At 37.0% G+C, this 20977-nt stretch overlaps 4 protein-coding genes across 5 annotated transcripts; 2 read left to right on the top strand and 2 right to left on the bottom strand.

Annotated features, from left to right (window-relative positions):
- Nucleotides 1-60: 60 nt before the first annotated feature.
- NFD3 (Ribosomal L18p/L5e family protein) lies at nucleotides 61-2030 on the bottom strand. The gene is made up of 2 exons (XM_011094334.3): nucleotides 1753-2030; nucleotides 61-911 (listed from the first exon to the last, which is right to left on the bottom strand). The coding sequence occupies exons 1-2, from the start codon at nucleotides 1886-1888 to the stop codon at nucleotides 280-282; spliced, it is 768 nt and encodes a 255-aa protein (XP_011092636.1). The 5' UTR covers nucleotides 1889-2030; the 3' UTR covers nucleotides 61-279.
- Nucleotides 2031-2905: 875 nt separating this feature from the next.
- On the top strand, nucleotides 2906-6273 carry LOC105172755 (ATP-dependent Clp protease proteolytic subunit 4, chloroplastic). 2 transcript variants are annotated; one of them, XM_020697503.2, is made up of 3 exons: nucleotides 2906-3388; nucleotides 4525-5028; nucleotides 5799-6273. In XM_020697503.2, the coding sequence occupies exons 1-2, from the start codon at nucleotides 2955-2957 to the stop codon at nucleotides 5009-5011; spliced, it is 921 nt and encodes a 306-aa protein (XP_020553162.1). In that variant the 5' UTR covers nucleotides 2906-2954; the 3' UTR covers nucleotides 5012-5028; nucleotides 5799-6273. The 2 variants fall into 2 exon arrangements, with proteins under 2 accessions (XP_020553162.1, XP_011092633.1); XM_011094331.3 differs by having other exon boundaries at nucleotides 5704-6273.
- Nucleotides 6274-10209: 3936 nt separating this feature from the next.
- Nucleotides 10210-12352, top strand: LOC105172841 (putative protein phosphatase 2C 75). The gene is made up of 4 exons (XM_088881621.1): nucleotides 10210-10797; nucleotides 10919-11305; nucleotides 11557-11662; nucleotides 11744-12352. Exons 1-4 carry the CDS (start codon nucleotides 10285-10287, stop codon nucleotides 12118-12120), a joined length of 1383 nt encoding a protein of 460 aa, XP_088737747.1. The 5' UTR covers nucleotides 10210-10284; the 3' UTR covers nucleotides 12121-12352.
- A 4554-nt stretch (nucleotides 12353-16906) lies between these two features.
- On the bottom strand, nucleotides 16907-19184 carry LOC105172754 (hypothetical protein At1g04090). The gene is made up of 2 exons (XM_011094330.3): nucleotides 18799-19184; nucleotides 16907-18697 (listed from the first exon to the last, which is right to left on the bottom strand). The coding sequence occupies exons 1-2, from the start codon at nucleotides 19037-19039 to the stop codon at nucleotides 17136-17138; spliced, it is 1803 nt and encodes a 600-aa protein (XP_011092632.1). The 5' UTR covers nucleotides 19040-19184; the 3' UTR covers nucleotides 16907-17135.
- Between the last annotated feature and the right edge of the window lie 1793 nt (nucleotides 19185-20977).

The following is a 20977-nucleotide window of genomic DNA, read 5'->3' as shown; positions in this document are numbered from 1 at the left end:
TTGATGTAAAGATGACATGTCTGTGCGACTTACTTGGAGGATCAAGGATTAACAGCCAGATGCACGGAGAAAACAAGAATAAACCTTTTTTTTCCTCTGTCTATGGAAGTAACTATAATTCTAACCAATTGATAGACACGCAGTAACAACAATTGACCATTTTTCCTCGAAATTATTCTAATCTAATAAACAAGTACATTCTTCAATCTAAACTCGGACAACCTGCCTCAATCCCCATTTCCATGGAATGCACATTGAAATCTGCCAGATTCCAAGAATTCATATACGGCGTTTCTTTGGGAGACGGCAACCATTATGTGGTTTCCGAGTTGTGTCCTCAATGTATACAACAGGATTAGTATCTCCCCGCATATTAGAGTAGCCGTCTTTAAAGCTCAGAATTGCTTCCTTCTTTCTCCTGAAAAAGGTAAATCCATTGACTTTCACCACAACTGATCTAGTTTTCATCTGTCTCACTCTACGTCCTATATCCTCTGCAGCTGCTTCACCAGAGTATCGAGTGAGCTTACCTGCTTTCCCCGCCAATTTCCCAGCAGAAACTCCAATCTTTTTGTTCCCTTTAGAATCTGTTAATGTGACGAAGGCATTATTACGCATCAGCTTTATGTGGACAATATCAGCATTGGACTCAACTTGAGCCTGATAAAATGGAGTTCGTCCATTTAAACCAGGGCCTCTTTCCTGGAGTAATCCCTGAACATAGTCCACAGATCTAGAAGCGCCTCCGGCCTCAACCTCAGCTTGTTTTCCAGAGTGTATGAAACTCCTCAAACTCAGAGCACATGGCAAAGAGATATTCTCCAAACCTCTTACCAAACCCAGCTTCATGCCCAGGTTCCCCAAAATTGATGACTCAACATGTGCCTCCAATTTGGAATTCTTAGTCAAACCTGCATACATGATATGGAAAAGGAACAATGAATATTTAAAATCATAAGAACTGTCGTTAAACGGGGTGGAGTATATGACAAACTTGAACATTTCTAGGACCCCGCCAATTTCCTAGGTTCTTGACAATAATCTGATCACATATAATCATATTCTTTCAGAAATGCTGATGGAGTAGGGGTTGGTACATTTCCAAACAAAATCTTGGAAGTCAAAAACCATTATGCTTGAGTACAGATCTGCCACCGCGTCGGACAGACGGCAAATTACAGCAACCACAAATAAGATTTCATGTATGGCAACAGACATGATTCTCATATGTGACCTTCATTTCCGAATAGAACTAGAACAAGGCTACTAAATAACCCTTTAGGAAGTTTAAAGGCATCCTATTACATAATACACCTCCATAACTGCATCCACTTAGCTCGTTAACAAACTATACACTTCAGTTTCCCCTGATGCATTTCCATACTGCATATCTGCAACGAATTCCTATTGATTTTCCCACTTGGTCTAGGCTATATTTTCCGGAAATTAAGAAACAGAAATTCAAAAGGAGAAACAACAAAGAATAAGTAACATATACTTAAGTTTACACAACATAGACACAAATCTTGGCATATTCATCTGAGAATTCAAGCATAAAGACAAAAACCAAAATTAGCAATTTCAGTACACAAATTCGGAATCAATATTCCATAGCATCCGGTAAATTGCAAATGAAAACAGACGAAAATAATTTAGGCATAGAAACAAAAATTCTGCACATATTCAAGCACGCGACTAATAATTAAAAGAAATCAGCTAAAAATATACAAAAGGAGAAAATATCAAACCAACCGGAAAAAGCCTCCGCGTTCTTTGTGATGTGGGAAAACGCCTGAAACTGTCGACCAAATCCAGATCCATCTACCCGAGAAGCTTGTTTATAGATCCCGGCCCGAAGAGCGGACCCGAAAAGAGTTCTTTGGAACATCGTCCCTGGGTTTTACTGTCAGATATTTGGTATAGAGCAGAGAAAGAGATGAACAAAGAGAAGGTTTTTAGGGTTTATTATTCTGGATTTCCCCAACTGCACAGTCCAGACATTACACTGCTCTGTCACTCCACATTTACTCAAATTAATTTTAATTTCTAAATATATAATACCAATCAAAAAGGGGGAAAAAAAACTTATTTGTATTTTTCATCTGAATTTTTCTTTAATAATATATTTTGATATAATATATTAGTATTATATAATGTAAGATTTATACTATTATCTTTTTTTCCTAGATATATAAAAGTACATATATTACATAAATAAAATAAATAATTGTCCAATTCCATTAACAAACATTCACAATTTATCTTTTCACCTCGATAAATTTATGATTTAGAGGTTGTTTGATTAAATTTATTTAACATATTTTATAAATATAGTTTTTAAGATATTTTTAAAATTTATAAGAAATTTGATCTTATTTTCACAAATAAACTTTTTAATGTATTTGATTAAAATAATAACAAATTAATGGCGATTTTTTTATTAATATATGATCAATTTTAAATAAATTTGTTAAAATTCTTAAAAAATATATATTTTTTTTTTACCTTTTTGGGGCAAATTACACTTTTGGTCAATATACATTGTGTTAAAATTGATTTTGATCATTAAATATTTTAAGACACGATTTTTTCCCCCTAATTTTTAAAAACTGCTACAGTTTTGGTCTGATCGTTAAAATTGAGATTAAAGATGTTTAGAATAAGGGAACCATATGGATCAAAATCATAATATTTTATTAAATATTTGAAAATTTTATAAACTTACCCAATAATGTTATTTTTAAATAAGCTCTCTAATATTGCAAAAGATAATGATATAATGAAATAGAATAATTTACTATTTCAAAAATTAAGTTGGGTTAAGTGGGCTTTCACTGGGTTTTCCCCATGGGCCCAATCTAATCTATAGCCCAATCCACGATATTTCATCCTTCTTCCCTCAACTCCTCTCAATCTTCCTCTCTCCCACGCGCGCACAAGCTCACGGAGTTGCAATGGACTCACTCACCGTCTCCACATCCTTCACTCACCACTGCTCCGTCCCCACGCGCCGCCGCAGCCTCCTCCAAGTGCCACCACCCACCACCCTCTTCCTCCAGCCTTCTAAGCTCCCTGCACCTAACCTCCTACTCAAATGCTCATCTTTCACTTCCTTCCACAGCCACCATCGAACCCTCAACTCCCCCAATTCTCCGGAATCCCTTGTGCTCCACCTCTCCGCTTCTAGTCCCCAGACGCCGGCCACCGCCATGCGTGGTGCGGAGGCCGACGCAATGGGGTTGTTGCTCAAGGAGAGGATAGTTTTTTTGGGGAACAATATTGATGACTTTGTTGCTGATGCGATTATTAGTCAGCTGCTTTTGTTGGATGCTCTGGATTCGACTAAGGATATTCGGCTTTTTATCAATTCCCCTGGTGGGTCGCTCAGGTGTGTGAACAAATTTGTCCCAATTAATTTTCTTTCTTCACAGTTTCTTGTTTCTGGAATTTGCACATGTACTTACTTCATAGTATATTGTCTGTCTATTTCACAGTTGAATTGGCTATTTTCCTCTTGAGTTTTCTGGTTGATGAAATTGCTATCCAACAGATGATTTTGTTGTATAGGTGGTCGAGATAAACTTCATGCTTAACTCCATTACAAAGTTTACTAGGAATATGTAGTTGGTATTTCTTTTGGACATTCTCAGCGTATTCATACCTGTGCCCATCAGAGTGTTGGCTAAGATATAGTGGCGGTTGTCTCGTACAGTCTCTAATGAGTTTCTACATATTAATTGAAGTTGCTATATTGCCGGAGTTTTTAGATTTGGAAGATCTCTTGTTCTTTTTGGATCTTTCTTGTTCTGTCATTTAACTTACTCGTTTCAACATATCCTGCATCTTAGGTTTCAAATTTAACTTGTTCGTAGTAGAAAGCAAATGGATGTTCTGGAATTTCACCCAGTAACTTGGGAACAGCTGTTTGTTACTGTACATGTTCCTAGTTCAATTCGATTTTGGGTTTTCCTTTAAAAGGCCCATGCTTATTCCCCTTAGTTATACTTATTGGAGGATTCAACTTGTGTATATACTGCACTTCTGTCAGATGATATGCTTCTGTAACATGGAGGACTTCTTGACAATTGTGCAGTTGTTTGCAGCTCTTGATTCTCCTGCCTTGCTTTCCAATTCAAAAGAAAAAAGAAGGCATTGAGAAAAAGAAGTACCGAAAACCTTAATGTGGCTCTTGTTGCTTTCTAGGAAACTTTCTCTTCTAAAGCTATTCAATTTTTTTGTAAATTCTGTCCAAATACATGCTGGAAAGTTCTTAGCTTGGTGCTTCTTTATAACCATATTTTTCTTGAAATTTTCCTTCTGGTTAGCTGCTTGAGTCCTAAAAGAGATGGTATATACAAGCCAAACCTTCTTTTACAATTTACATAATACAATATCATCTTCGTCAGTTTTAATAATTATGATCTAGTTTTATTATTTCATTTTACTGCTTATTGAGCAATTTATATTAGTGTATTGATCGATTTCTTGCTCAGTTGAATAATACTTAGCTTTGCTATCCATCAGTGCTACCATGGCAATCTTTGATGTTGTACGGCTTGTGAGGGCTGATGTCTCCACAGTTGCATTAGGCATTTCAGCATCAACAGCTTCCATCATCCTTGGTGGCGGCACTAAAGGAAAGCGCTTCGCGATGCCCAACACACGAATCATGATACACCAACCACTTGGCGGTGCTAGTGGACAAGCGATAGATGTGGAAATTCAAGCACGGGAAGTCATGCATAACAAGAAGAATGTCACACAAATCATATCTGAGTTCAGTGGACGATCATTTGAGCAAGTCGAGAAAGATATTGATAGAGATCGTTACATGTCCCCCATCGAAGCAGTTGAATATGGTATAATAGATGGAGTCATTGATAGAGATAGCATTATCCCACTTGTGCCTGTGCCTGAAAGGGTTAAGGCCTCTACATTCAATTACGAGGAGATAAGCAAAGACCCGAGGAAGTTTTTGACCCCAGATATCCCTGACGATGAGATATATTAGGCAGGCAATTATTACAGGTATTCTATTGTTTATGGTTCCATTTCACACTAGACCAACTTATGGTTCCTATTCTCGATTGTCATGATGAGCTAAGTAATGACCATACATATATGTGCATGTATCTGTATCTATATATCTATTTATCTCTTTATATACACACATATATGCTTATTCAGCACGGAAAGAAAGAACATAAAAAAGCAGCTAACTAACAGTCAGTCCTAGAACGATTTCTCTCGATACTTCAACTGCAAGGATCATTTTGATTTCTTTTGCATATCAAAAAACTTTGTTAACCATATACATATTGTTATCTTTTGAGCACATATTTGTTCAACTCGGTTTAATCATTATTTTATTGCTTGGGCGACCTGTTTTCTTGCCACTTGGCATGGCACCCGAAGATCCAATACATGAAAATATCATCAAATGACTCTGATTCTGTGTCTATCTGTAGTGTCTAATACAGAAATCACCAAAAAGCCAAAAATTATTGCTCCAGAGGGAGAAAAGAACCAGAATAAACAAATTAGTGTGAAATTTGGTTTCATAAGAGATTTTCAGATTGGTGTTTGATGATCATGAATGCTGTTGTTGCAAATTTATGTATTTACCTTGTTGCTACCGCTCTTTGGTACAGTGTTCCAGCAGGAATGTTCTTACAATTTATTTTATATATTTCTGATGGACAGAACATATAGCATGCACTTATCCTCATCTGACATCAACATGGATTGATAGTTCTGCATCAGTATAATTACTTCTGACTATTCTATTTTGCTGCAAGAGGCTTCAAATTCCAGTTGTGACGACAACATCACTGATATTTTGATCACGTCGTGTTCAAGATTTTGTGATCATAAATCTCCTCTACCAATTGGAGGGCATCAAGTGTGGCAAGGGGATGTCAGCATACAATTCATTAATATTTGTATGCAGCATATACTATGTAACAGCTAAGCATTAAGCATTTTTGGTTTCCAGAAAACCTAGTGCTCGGACTGAATATTATAAAGAAGATGATGAAATTCCTTTATCAGTAATTACTTTAGTTTACTCCAATAAATTTTAGTAATTCTAATGAAAATGATGTATTAGAAGTTGTACTTGACCTAACTTGTGGATCTGTTTTAGTTGATTATTGATATTGCCCATGTACAGGAGAATAAACAGACTATTCTGTATGCTTATTGTCTATGCTGTAAGAGGATACTCCTAAACTGTTGAATTCTGATTTAAATTGTAATTTGTAATTTATACCATTGGGATTTCAGCTCTCACAATTATTGAGATTTTATTTTGGTGCTCCACAATCTTACTAATGCAATCTGTCTTCTTTTTCCTTCTTTGTGTGAGACCAAAAAGCCCCTGTGTGAATGTAATATAATTCATATGAATGTACAAGAAAATTTTGCCACTTCTTAAATATGCATCACTTTATTTTTACATAATACTAGTGACACAAGAAAGCTTTTTCCTTGCTTTTGCCTCTCTTGCTTTCTTACCTTCTACATTGTTAAAGTATTTGCTTCCTTTTTTCTATTAGGTACTTATAAATGCTGAGAAAATATAAGAGTATCATCAAGCATGCAATTATTCATTGTCTTCTACTTCAGATTTGATTTGCCTAAAAAAAATTGCTTTTCTTAGAAGAAGAAATTGAGGGCTTTAATTTGAGTAATTACTTATTTTAGTACTTGGTATTCTTATTATGTATGTGGTTTTAAGACTTGCAATATTTCAGATGCTGGTTTCCGTCTCTACTCTCTTTAACCCTTTCAGACAGTATTAAGGCTGGTTTCTCAACTTCCTTTCAAGGTGATTCAAATTTGTATGTGCAAAAATGCCTAACCTCCCATCCTGACTCGTCTAAATGCATGCTTTCCATTTGATGACAATATCACATACTTTGATTCCAATGCATATGATAAATCGGTCTGTGTACTGTTGAGTATTACTTTAGTTGTTGTGATTGAAGTAGTAATAGCTGGGTAGAAAGCAAGTTTAAAAAGCAAGAGTAGGGATATAATCGATTGAGTGAGCGTGTCTAGAAAGCAAGCTAACAATTTGAATTTTATCTAAAATTAGTTCTAGTCAAAAGTACTTGAGGAAAACCATAAAAACCTATTGAATATATATCCTATCACCCCTTATCCACAATTTAACCGCCCATTAATTTTATTACATAAAGTATACATGAGCGAGTATCCACCAAATAGTGAAGTTACTCCATTGCTTCGACAATCCACTAACCACCAACTGTCGATTGCTTGTGTTTAACTGTTTGTCGACAACAGTTACTTCCAACAAATTGGAGTTTGGTTACCACACTTTCAATTGATTGTCTCTGGCCGCCATCAACTAGTTAACCTAACAAATTGGAGTAGTTGAGTAATTACCTCTCTGCTCCAGGTAATCCACCGACCACCAATTATCAGTTTATTGTCTCTAGTTTCCAGTTACCGGTTGTTACTCCTAACAAATTGGAGTAATTGCGTAATTACCTCACTGTTATGAACAATCCGCCAACCACCAACTGTCAGTTGTTTGTTGTCAACTGCCAACTCTCGGCAACATCTTTCTCCTAAAAAAATGGAGTAATTGCATTATTACCTCACTGTTCTGAACAATCCGCAAACCACCAACTGTCAGTTGTTTGTCGCCAACCGCCAACTCCCGACAACTTCTTTCTCCTAACAAATTGAAGAGTTGACTTACCTCACTGCTATGGGCAATTCACCGACCACCAATCATTAGCTTCTTGTCGCTAGCTGCCAGTTATTGGCCATTACTCCTAACAAATTGGAGTAATTGAGTAATTACCTCAATTTTCGAACAATCCACCAATAGTCAGTTGTTTGTCTCCAACCCGCAACAACTACTTCCTCCTAACAAACTGAAGAGTTGAGTAATTACTTCACTGCTCCAGATAATCCACCGACCACCAATTATTAGTTTATTGTCTCCAGTTTCCAGTTACCGGTTGTTACTCCTAACAAATATGAGTAATTGCATAATTACCTCACTGTTATGAAAAATCCGCCAACCACCAACTGTCAGTTGTTTGTTGTCAACCGCCAACTCTCGGCAACTTCTTTCTCCTAAAAAATTGGAGTAATTGCGTAATTACGTCACTGTTATGAACAATCCGCAAACCACCAACTGTCAGTTGTTTGTCACCAATCGCCAACTCCCGGCAACTTCTTTCTCCTAACAAATTGAAGAGTTGACTTACCTCACTGCTCTGGGCAATTCACCGACCATCAATCATTAGCTTCTTGTCGCTAGCTGCCAGTTACCGCCCATTACTCCTAACAAATTGGAGTAATTGAGTAATGACCTCAATTTTCGAACAATCCACCAATGGTCAGTTGTTTGTCTCCAATCGGCAACAACTACTTCCTCCTAACAAACTGAAGAGTTGAATTACTTCACTGCTTCGGACAACCCACCTATCACTCATCAGCTTCTTGTCGTTAGCTGCTAGTTACCAGCCATTACTCCTAACAGATTGGAGAAATTGAGTAATTACCTCATTGTTCCGAATCTGTCAACCACCAACAGTCGATTGTTTGTCGTCAACTGGCAACTGCCAGCAACTACTTCCTCTTAACAAATTGAAAAGTTGACTTACCTTACTATTTCGAATAATCCACCCGCCGCCAATCACTTGCTTCTTGTCACTATTTGCTAGTTATCCGCCGTTACTCCTAAAAAATTGGAGTAATTGAGTTACTTCAACTTGAAAGTTTGCATATTACATTCAAATTTTAGCTATCATTATTAATACCACTTTAACAACGTTCGTATATCGATCAACTTAGTATTTAGATACTGAAAATATTTATATATTCAATCATTACTATATTTAGAAAAATCTCTATATATTCATCTAATCATATCAAATGCACTTAATTCTACAGAATCAAAACTCATAAATAATTTCATCCACATTACACCTAAGAGAATGTCATTGTAATTAGATTCTTATATTATTTTCATTTTTTATTTAGTATAACGCCATGCAACTTCTCTAAAGTTGGACCTTTTTAAATAAGTTTCAAATTTTAAATTTCACTTAATTTTATTGGGATTGGACTCCTCGTTTGGAAGCCTGCTTGCTCACCCAAGACCCATGTGCCCATCACTGACAATCTAACGACTGTATACCTTCCTGTGACGATAGGCATCCGTAATTTTATCACTTCCTTCCCATTCCAACGTGTCCATTAATGACTACCCACGTCAGCCTGGATTGCCTGTCTATCAAATCCTAATGCCACGCATGCTCGGCAAGTCATTGTATTTGGTGGTCCCGACCCCACCTTAGCTCAGAATCATCCTACCCTCGTGGAAGGAAATCATTCGTCCACTTGCTCAGTATCCACAACCCCGGACTGAGAAACCCAGGGATCCGGTTTCAGCAGGTCACTCACTGTAAGCTAAAATAATATTACCCAAATTAAATTTCATTGAATCAAATCAATCACACAATAAGTATAAAAATATTATAATTTGAATTCTAATCAATTCAATTTGACTTATCATATGACAAATAAAATACATTTATTGTGTGATTAGTGTACAATTTATAAAAAGTGATCACAGCAAGTGTGATATACTTGTTTTGACCAAACCTGAATCAGGTAAGATTTTATAAGTGTGATACATTTGTCATGTAATTAATTATTTTTTTCAAAATTATATACTAATCACCCTATAAATATATTATATTTGTTATATTCAAATCCAACCAAATTGAATTTGAATTAAAATTTTAAATTCTTGAGATATCGCGATACGATAAATTGACCAGAAAACAATAAAATCTGGTACCAAACGTTGAAGAAAAAGGAGTATTACGAGGACAGTTGTCGTGAGAAAGGGATAAGAACGGTCAGTTTTCCCGGGCAGCGCGGGCAGCTAACTTTCAGAGCTGGCCATAACCTCAGCATACCTTGTAGGAGAATACAAATGGAGGGAGCTCACTCAACACGTAGCAATCTCACTCCTCTAAATTTCGACTAATTTTGATTCTGGGTGCCCTTAGTTTCTCTCACTACGTACTTTCTCTTTCTAAAACCCATCCGTTACATGTTGTAGATACAAAGGTGTATACATACACATACATATATATATACAATTCACATGGGTGGTGTGTTATGGTTTTTGTTTGTATGTGGGAGGGGTGGTTGGCTCTGGGCGTGTGTGTGTGTGTGTGTGGGCTGGCTTTATAAATGTGGGTGGGGAGTTGCTTATGAACTCAAGAAAATATGGCAGAGGTGGCTCCTGCTAGTGCCCAATACTCCAGAAGGTCTCCCATGGAGAGGTGTAAGGAGAGGCGGCGCCGGAGGATCCAGATGCGGAGGAATGCTGGGGTGGTCGACTCCAATTATGGTGATTTTTTCACCTGGAGCCGTGCCAATACCGGTGTGGTTATCAGGGAGGGATCTCAGGGCGGTGGCACCACCGCCCTTGGGGTACCCGTCATGGCGGGTGGCGGTGTGGTTTCGTGGAGGCCCGGGAATGGTGGCATTCTCATTGGGGAGCCCATGCACATGGGTGGTTCCGCCGCCCCGGCTGGCCCTTCGCGGATGATACCGAATGCGCCGGTGGTGGAGGCGAGGGGATTTGCAGTGCCGGTGGTTGGGGCCGTTGCGGTGGCAGGGAGGCAGCGTGAGATGGAAGATGCGGTGGCTATTCATACCAACCTTTGCTCACCGGTTATCAATCTTGGCCGTCCGGTGCACTACTTCGGAGTTTATGATGGCCATGGAGGCGATCACGTACTAATTTCACCTTATCATATTCACATTAATTAATTCTTTTCATTAGAAAAAAACAATTAATTCTTCCAAAATTCAAAAAGATAAATGTAATTTTTTGCTCTTATAATTCTTTTCCCAGTTTGCTTTAACGTGCAAGGAGAAGATGCACGAGATCTTGAAGGAAGAACTGATGCGCGTGGCCATGCAACCAAATGCGATGAGAAGGGCCAGCAGCACCTCGATGGCGGCACCACGATTTCCCGCCGACGAGAGCCTGCTTCAGGAGGCATGGAGAGTGATCATCACTCGTTGTTTCTCAAAGACTGAGATGGTGGGGCTGCACACATGCGGCTGTGGAAGTGTGGGCTTCCGCTGCGGCTGCAACCGCAGCCTGCTGGCGTACTCAGGCACCACCGCCGTGGCTGTGGTTCTGACTGATACCCACATCGTCGTTGGGAACTGCGGCGACTCACGCGCCATCCTCTACCGCGGCGGCAGGGTCATCCGTCTCTCTTTCGACCATAAGGTAATACAAACACACATCTCCCAATGCATCATCATGTTCAAATTTCATTAGGTGAAAAAAACTGGAGTGCAGCAGTGCATGCATGAATCATTATCACACGTGTCTTGAATCTTGTCAGTAATTTCTTGAACTCAGTCACTGACATCTCAGTAGTCAGTACGAAGTTCATCAGAATGTAAGAACCAAATCCCACTTTTTTAAAAGAAAAAAAGAATCGAAAATCTTTTTCAATTACAAAATCTTTCTTGCAGCCGGACAGAGCCGATGAAAAGGCCAGGATTCTTGCAACTGGTGGCCGAGTACTGAACATGGATTGTGCCCGAGTTGAAGGCATTTTGGCCATGTCTCGAGCAATAGGTATATAAGTTAAATGAATCATCCTTACATATCAAATTTTCTATTACAAATTCATATTCCATTTCTTACAACATTCAACAGGAGACAGATACTTGAAACCGTACGTTATTTCTGAGCCAGAAGTGACCTTCACAAGAAGAGATCAAGAAGACGAGTTCCTGGTACTGGCGACTGACGGGCTCTGGGATGTGATGTCGACGGAGATGACCTGCCGAGTCACCCGCCAATGCCTCACAGAGCCCCGCGCCACCGCCGCTCCCGGTGGTTCTCTAGGTCTCAGTTTCCCTCCGTCGCCGGAAAACGAATTAGAAGCAGAGATGTCGTTCCCCTCCCGGAGCGCGTCGGCGGCGGCGCTGCTTACTCGCCTCGCCTTGGCCAGGAACAGTACTGATAACATTTGCGTCGTGGTGGTGGATCTGAAGAGGGCTGTAATGTGGACTGCTGCTGCTGATAATTAATTAGTAATTAGTATTCCTATGTGTGTGTAGTTAATTCGGAGGTGGTAATATGATTAGTGATTAATGATGTCCGTAAACAGGGGTTTGTTGTCTGTAATGCATGGCTGGTTTGGAGGTAATTATTGTTAATTAGTGATTAAGTATTTTATGTGAAGGTGCTGGTGTGATTAGTGATGTTAAATATGGGGTTGTGCTAATTAAGTATTAATGATTAAGTACTATTTGATGTTAATCTGTTGTGATTATTGGCTTCAGGGTTTAATTCAGACAACTTATTGGTAATTCTAACTCAATTTGTTTGAAATGGTGCTAATATATAACTACGTTAATATCAATAAATTGAATAATACATTCATAGATAATAACTCACATTATATTAGTGGTTAAATGCTCATAATTGGAGCTTTCAAAATTAATTGATTGTAATTTTGAAGATTTTTTTTTTATTTTTCGATAAATGTAAATTTTATTAAATAAATGGTAGTACATCAGTACAATACAACATGAAAGGCTAAGCAGTCATCTCAACAGACCAAAGGATCTGCCATAAACATAAAAGTGCACAAATATTAACAGAAGGAGGTAAATCACCACTAAAAAGAATTTTAAAGACTTCTTTTTCTACCACTTAATGTATAATCAACTTTAGATTATCTACATGTAATTTTTTGCATTTTGTAAAAGTTAAAGTTTGACATTCTTTACCAACCATGATCATACAAAATCAAATAGTAGAACATCATCATCAAAAAAAAAAAATCCAATTTTGAGAATCAATTATTCAAAAGTTAGGACAAATTCACCCAAGGGAAAATTATAATTTCAGTCCTGCAATTTAGGAGTAGTAATTTTGGTCTTACACAAATTAATTTTTATAATTTAGTTTGTAATTTTAAAATTTAGAAATTGTTGTCTTTTGTTATTGGAAAAATGCATTTGTCGGACATGTGACTTTTAAAATTGGAGCTTCATGCTATATGTGATCAAAATTATCAAAATTTTAAAATTATAAAACTAAATTATGAAAATCGTATTTGAAAAAAAATTGTCACCCCGAAATTACAAATTGAAAATTGGAATTTTCCCCAAAGTAATTAATTTAGTGTCAATCAACATTTGTACCAAAATGGTTTTATTTACATGAATTGAGTTTTGAAACACTAAAAAAGGGTGAGAATTATGGTATGCTGCAAGATATGATCTATGCTGTTTGGTATTTTTGCATCCAATTAATATAATATAAAGAATAACAAATCCTTGAAAATAAGAAGCAATTTTAATCCAAATCAAATTCCACCAAACTTTAATCATTATACCTGTTATGTAATTAATGTACAATTTAAAATAAAGTGGTTAATCATATATCAAGTAGATTATAGTTAATATTATATAACTGATTCGATTTGATTAAACTTGATCTGAAAATTTTTGTTTTCATAAAATAATATATATATTGAAAATACAGTGATGTCGTTAAAGTAATTATATATTATTACAACATGAGATATGTAATATAACAATATTCCTAAATTAGTCAATAACTTTACAAAGAAACATCGTACACATACAATTATAGAAATAAACTAAACATCTAAATTGATAAAATTCGAATGCACGATCTCTTTATCGTAAGATCTCAATTTCAGGGTCAAGCAAAGGACCGTTTAAGAGTAGTGATTTATGGGATTTTGTTCTTGGATCAATTGTGGATCCCTAGGCCCATTTTACAACAAATTCATTCCTAAATCAATTGGGTTTTTGCATGATTGTATATATACATGTGCAGGCCTAATCAACACCTCCTTTACATTCGTCTCATAACAAGTCCTAAAAAAACAAATTATAATAATACATATATAATTCATCACTTTTATTTAAAAAAATTAGTATAAATGGGTCAAACTGCGTACCTAAACATGCAATGACAAGAATACCCATGGCAAGACAAGTATGATACACTTAGTTACATTCTCTGAATTATATATGATTTATAAGTGTATTGCATTTATCGTAAAATTATTTTAAATTTGACCAAATTCAATTTAAATTAGAAGTTATTTAAATATATTGTAAATGTATCTATAGTTGAGATCAACTACAATTTTTTTCTGTCTTTTTTTGCTATAAAAATGGAAAAAGGTATAGCTCGTGAAAACAGCTTCCTAACTGCTACTTAATATTAGGAGAAAATACAAGTAACTTCCTTGTGATATCGTAAATGAGCAAATTATCCCTTTATAAAAAAAATAAATAGTGATTTATCTCCCTATATTTTTTAAATACAACAATTTACTTCTTTATATTTTTCAAAATGAGGCAATTTACCTCTCTGTTTCATTTTAAAAAGTATGGGGGATAAATTAGTATATTTTTTTCATAAAGAGGTAATGTGCTCATTTTAAATATCACAGGAGGATAAATTGATATTCGCGCTTGATTCATGGCTTCCATCACTTCTCACGTCCTCCACCAAACAAACTATATATTTATTTTATTTTATTATATATCCCTCAGTGGTGTGTGACTGTGCGTGAAATATATACCATACAATTCCCTTTGAGATAAAATAAGAGGGTTCATGTTCAACCCTAGTGTTCTTATATATGTATGTGTATGTAAGATCTTTTATGGGTGGGGTGTTGCTAGTAATTTTTATTTTTATAGTAAAAATATAATAATAATTCAAATTGTAAATTAAGTAATAGTGAAGTTCGAGAGTATCTGAAGATCAACATGAAAATTGAAGACCGATTGAAAATATATCTTAATATTTATAAATTTATCAATAAGTCGTAAAATAGACAAGATGTCGATTATAGTTTTTGCCTTGTCCTAACCTGTTTTAAGGATCCCGACTCAGCTGCGAAATAGACATACTTGTTTATGTTGGAATCCATACCCCTCACTTGGTTTCGGAGAAAGTACTTTTGGCTCACTAGCGTTCTCTTGGTTCGCACCCACTCCAGCTTCCCCCACCCAACCTTAAATGGGGGGAAAGTCCAAACATGTTGAAAACTTGAAGAAATGCATGGAAAGATGTATACTTTGCATATAGTTTGAAGGCTGAAATTTCTGTGTATTGCAAATGAACTGAGAGAAGAGTTTAAATACATAGAGAACTAAAAATTATCTGCTAACAAACTGACTCCATGTCAGCCTCCACATTATCTACAACAAAGCAATTGAATGAGTGCTGTTATACTAACAAAAACGTAAGATGAGAAAATGCGCGTCTTCGCGATCACGGAAGATTTCATTGCACCATTGGTAGCCTGGTTGGCTTAATGCCTTTTGTCAGTTCAAATTCAATGGTTTTGTTGTTTCTCTTAATATGCCTCATGAAACAGTGTCATGATTTGAGCTCAGTACTTCTTTCCTCTGCTTCATGCTGCCTTCACTTGATTTGTCTGATAGACATTATGCTATTGATTCTTCTGAATAATGAAGGATGGCAGAAGCTAAGGAAAGAGCTCAACGCCTGCAAATCCTTCAGACATGCAGTCTCTTGTGAAGAGGCGTGAAGAGGTGTTATTCAGGATGAAATTGGACAGGTGCATCTAGCATACCAGTTTGCTTTGGGTACAACCACTAGTGTGGTCTCAGAGCTTACTGCGGTTTGGCGTGGTTTAGAGCTAGCTCGAGCACACAGTTTAGCACCCATAGTTGTTGAGGTGGATGCTACAGTTGTTCTCCAGCTCCTACAGTCACGAGTATCTGGGATGTGGGAGGTGCAGCATCTGATCATGCGCATTGTGCAGCTTCAACAGGAATTAGGATCGGACATACGACATATTTTTCGAGAGGCTAATGGAGCGGATGATTATCTTGCGAAGGAAGCCGCGTCTCGACAATTGACTCGGATTATGTATCAGGAGGATATTACGGGAGTACTGCGAGGCACTATCAGACTAGATAAATTGGATACTCCCCACCTTCGCCGGTAAGCTTTAGTAATTTGTTTGGTCAGGCGTTGGGGGAGAGATTGGCGGGGGCATTACGCAGCATGTCAGACCACAGTATGAAAGGGATGAGCATTAGATCAAATTCCATTTGTTTTTCTAAACTTGTATAGATTTTGCACATAGATTAGAATTTCTTTGACTGTAAAGGGAGTAAGTACTCCTCATTTACTGTTTTCGAATTGTACACTCTATAATTTTTTCTGAGGTAATAAACAGGTAGGGGTCCGTCAAATCCCCCACCTAGGCACAGGCGACTTTTGCCAAAAAAAAAAAAAAGAAACACACACACAAACTCAACTTGGTTTTCATGAACAGGTAAGACAATACATTATGTTGGTTTAGATAATATTACAAGTTCACTACATTATGTTCCAACGCATTTATGTCCTGTCTAGTGAATGTTGGTTTAGATAATATTTAGCTCTTTCCCAGAACTCGTTTTTGTCCTACCAAAACAATAAGTTTCAGAAAGGATTCTGAGCAGACTAAGCAAATAGAACAACTTCAGAAACAGAACCAAGAGTTGGCTGATGAAAAGGAGCGACTTCTTGAAGAGATTGAGAGGATTATTGCAGAAACAGGGAATTCTTCCAACACTCCTGACATACATATGTATTCTCCAGCACCAATGCAATAGAACAAGAACTTCAGACATTGTAATGCATTACCACATGGGCCTGTCTGAATGTGATAAGCCTTTTTGTCTGTGAAGATTTCAGCATACTTTTTTAACTTTTCCCTCGTACCAAAATTCTTACTAAAACCAAGTTTTATTGAACCAAAATAATTACAGAGCAAATGTAATATTACATAATTTATTCAAATTTGACCAAACCCAGCCTCTTAGATATTATTTTATTTCTATGATCATCAATTCATTACTTTATGAATTTCAATAATCAAAACCAAGAAAGTTACAATATTTCAACTTTCTTAGAATCAATACTATAATCTGAACAAATTTTTCTAATTTAACACTTGGAAATGTGACAATATTTAATAAATCACGCGATCAACTATTGGCAATTAAATTGAAGAACCTTGATTTTCCACTCATTTTTCATCACCATCCCAATTGTTCTTCATCTTAGGGCCCGTGGGACCTTCCTCCCCGTAAACTTCAGCAGGCAGCGTTTTCACCAACCTCTCAAACGCAGATTTCAAGTTCCCCGGTAGCCATTTCTCCACCTTCTTCACCTCATCCCCGAACTCATACGTTTTCTTGGGACCCCATTCCCTGTCATAGTTCAACCACGGCGGCTCCGCCGTGCTCAGCCCATCTCCCGCCACCACCGAGTACCTGGCACCAGTGTCCATCACATTGTCACTCTTGGCAGTGTCGTTTCTAATCCCAATATCAGACGCCCCTTGCAAGAAAAGGCCCGCCTGGTAATAAGTTGCATGGCCATTCAACGATGAATACCCAACAAACTTATTACCATTCTGAAACTCCAGCAAGCAAGAATCCACCCATTTCCCTCCACTGTGTTCCGCAAAGTAGACTTTGTAAAGAACCCCATCAAAGTTGCTGATTCTCAAGGTAACGTGCTCCCAATCCCCGACGTGCTCGCCTATCTTCCCCAAAGGGATCTCATCAATCACGCCCAGCTTTAGCACTGCATGGCCATTGAATGGATAGAACAACCACACTTGAATATCAGTGAATGTTGCACCAAGAATTGGCTTAACATGGAGATAAGCCTCAGCACTTTGTAGATCTCCTTTCTTCACCTTTTCCTTGGCTTGTTCGTCAACCGGGAGGTCGAGCCAGTACGAGCCGTCGTTCGAACCTCCCTGAGGGAGGTTCGAGCCGTTGGGATCGATAGGAATGGGACTCGACTCTTCACCTTTTTTATATAGTAATGCCCCATTGCTAAAATACCAGTTCACTGAGGAGGGAAGGTAAATTTCCTTGGGATGAAAGTAAATATATGGGGAATATGTTTGGAATAATGCTTCAACTTGTCTTAGGTTAGGTGAGGTGGATAAGCTTGGATTCTTGTTCTTTAAACAAGACAAAGATAGGTCAGATTTCCCATCACTAGTAGTTGTGTTTTGAATAATAAATGTACCTACACTTAGTGGTTGAGCGTTGATCCCTCTGCTTTTAGGCCTTAAACCATAAACATTCAACCCATTGCCACTACTTTTTGCTGCCCCTCCTGCCCAAATCAAATTATCCGTCTCCGGTTCATCGGTGAAGTCGGTTCGAACGCACCGGATCTTGTCGAGGGACGGCTTGTCGGGCGAGGTGGTGATAACGTGGCCAACAGGTTTGTAACCATCTGGTGGAGTTGGGAGCCAGAAGTAGGCAGGGTCTTGGGTGCTATTATTAGCCCAAACAAGATTATAATCAGTTGGCTGCTTTAGAATGTCACCTGATTGATCAGCTGCATCTGTTTTTCCCACCAAAACCCAACCAAAAAGCGGTTGGTTGTTGGGCTGAGCATAGCTGCCGAGCATGGAGAATCCATCTGGTATCGAGGAAGGTTCAAAGAATGTAGCACCAAGATTACCCGGACCACCAGCGTACACCTCCCAAACCTTCTTGAACGACGATAATTGCCGCACTTGCAGCCCTCCAAGATCAATCACTCCACTCCCAAACTCACCACCTACACAAAAGAAACAGTGTCAAGAACATCAAGACATACATAAACATAAACGATGAGATAAATATATAAGATCAAGAACACATATATGAATATACACAAACCTGCAGGCCAAGTGGGCAAAGGAGAAGGAAGCTTGAAAACAGTGTCAATGGGCAAAGGATTCCTTACATCCTTGTTTGAGGACGAAACATTGGAGTTAAGACAATTCCCCATGATCAATAACTTGCAGATAACAATGAAAGACAGCCTAATAACATGGCTGGAACCTATATATGCAGGTAGATGGATAAGAAACAAATGGCTGAAAAGCATATTCCAAGTGGCACGAAACAGATCTCTCATATTCAGAGATCAAAACAAACACAATTGTTCACACAGGCAAGCTAAATTCGTTACCCCTGCATGAATCTAACGTGCAAGTTATCACTATCAAGATGGTTAATTATGTACCTCTCTTTCTCTTTACAATTATGGCTATTTCTTGCTGTAGAGATTTTAAATGAGTAACGTTTTGACTCTATTCACATAGCAAACACCTATAAGTCAAAAGGCAGCGTTGAAAATCACTGCTTTCCCACCCAACCACCGGCCCTAATTATTTTCATATATCTGTTTGTAATGAGCCATAGATGAGAGGGTTGGTGGAAACGGAGCTGGCAGTCAAAATTAGTCATTTATAGTGCAGCTTTTCGACAAAATTATACTTTTAATCCTACAAAATTGAGGTTCCAAAATGTTTTAGTTGTTTGTTTTATAAAAATTTTAAAATGATTCAAAATTTAGAAAATTCAACACATTTGATCATATAATTTACAAGATTTTCAAAATAGTTTTAATTTTGAGAAAACTTGACATATTTAATACTTTACTTTACGGAATTTATATGATTAAATGTATTTGAGTATTCACAATTTTGGAATAATTTTAAAAATCTCATAAAATAAAAGACTAAAAAGTGAGAACCCTTTATTTGTTGGGATTAAAAGTATAATTTCACTACACATTTTCTTATTTGTAAAAAGTTGGAAAGTAATGAATACTGGCCATTGATTGATACTACTACGTACGTTGTCAATATCATGGGATATATATACTATAATGTAATAATATCCGTATGGAAAGTCCAACTTACTTTGTATCAAATTTAAATTTATTTTTCATTAATCCTAAATTTTTTTTTCTTCTGTCTTATAGTCCATGATATGTTTCATTTTATTAATTTTTATTAATGATAGTTATTAAAGAAACTTAAAAATAAAATCATTAATAATTCGTTACAAAATTATCCAACATGATATTTTAAATTAACGAATTAACTTCACAAATTTTTATAAATCAGATGCGTTGTTATGAAACAAGTTTTGTAAACTCCATATATCCTCTTTTTGCCATTAGTTAGTACCATTAATTATTGTGGCCTAATAACTTAGATCGAATGTGGACTCGAATTATTATCAAGATTTTGGTGGAAACAAAAAATTGTTGAGAGAAGTAAATGTTCGGTTGATTAGTGTTGTGTGCAAGTGAACAGCACAAGAGTATTGGGTTTCTACAGAACAAAACAAAAACATCATTATAATACAAAGCGCCAACCTACCGACAGGCGAGTTGTCCTGTTTGCTTTCTAACATGTGAAAAAACATAAGGATGGCATGATTGTTTTCTGCTTTAATTCAGTCCTTTACAAGAAAACGATATCAAGATTGGGCCCAAAACAGAGTCCGGTATCAAATGCAGGTCCAAGCCCATATTTCCCCACCCCATCCTCGTAAATCTATATTATGTATGAAGTCTCAATCATAATATGTATATTTATTATTATACTCTTAAACATAATTGTTTTTACAAAAAATGATCATCTCTATTGATGCTAATAAAAAACAGCAGAGCATAAACAAATGAGTGAAATTCCTTATTTTAATTTGTGTACAATTGAGAAATTAAAATTGGAGTTCGAAGTCTGAAATTTCAGATAATAAATTAAAATTGTAATTTGACAATACAGTTGAAGTTTGAAAAAAAACTGGTGGTTTTCACCAGGGGAGCTTGCAATTTATAATCAAACCCCTCACAAGTTGAATAAGATCGAGTACCCTATGAATTCGGTGAGAGGTAATCTCCTGGTGGTTGGATAAGACTGAATCCCACGATTTAATATTAAGTGGGGTGGGGAGTTTAAATCCAGAGTCCCTCGACCTTCAGAGTGGATATAAATATCTTATCTGACTAAGGATGTCTTCTCGAAATTTTAGCAAAGTAGTTGAAGATATTCCTTTCCTA

The sequence above is a fragment of the Sesamum indicum genome, linkage group LG6 (genome assembly GCF_026168435.1).
Source record: "Sesamum indicum cultivar Baizhima isolate 11 linkage group LG6, ASM2616843v1, whole genome shotgun sequence".
NCBI lineage: Eukaryota > Viridiplantae > Streptophyta > Magnoliopsida > Lamiales > Pedaliaceae > Sesamum > Sesamum indicum.
This window is presented reverse-complemented; position numbering and strand designations above follow the sequence as displayed.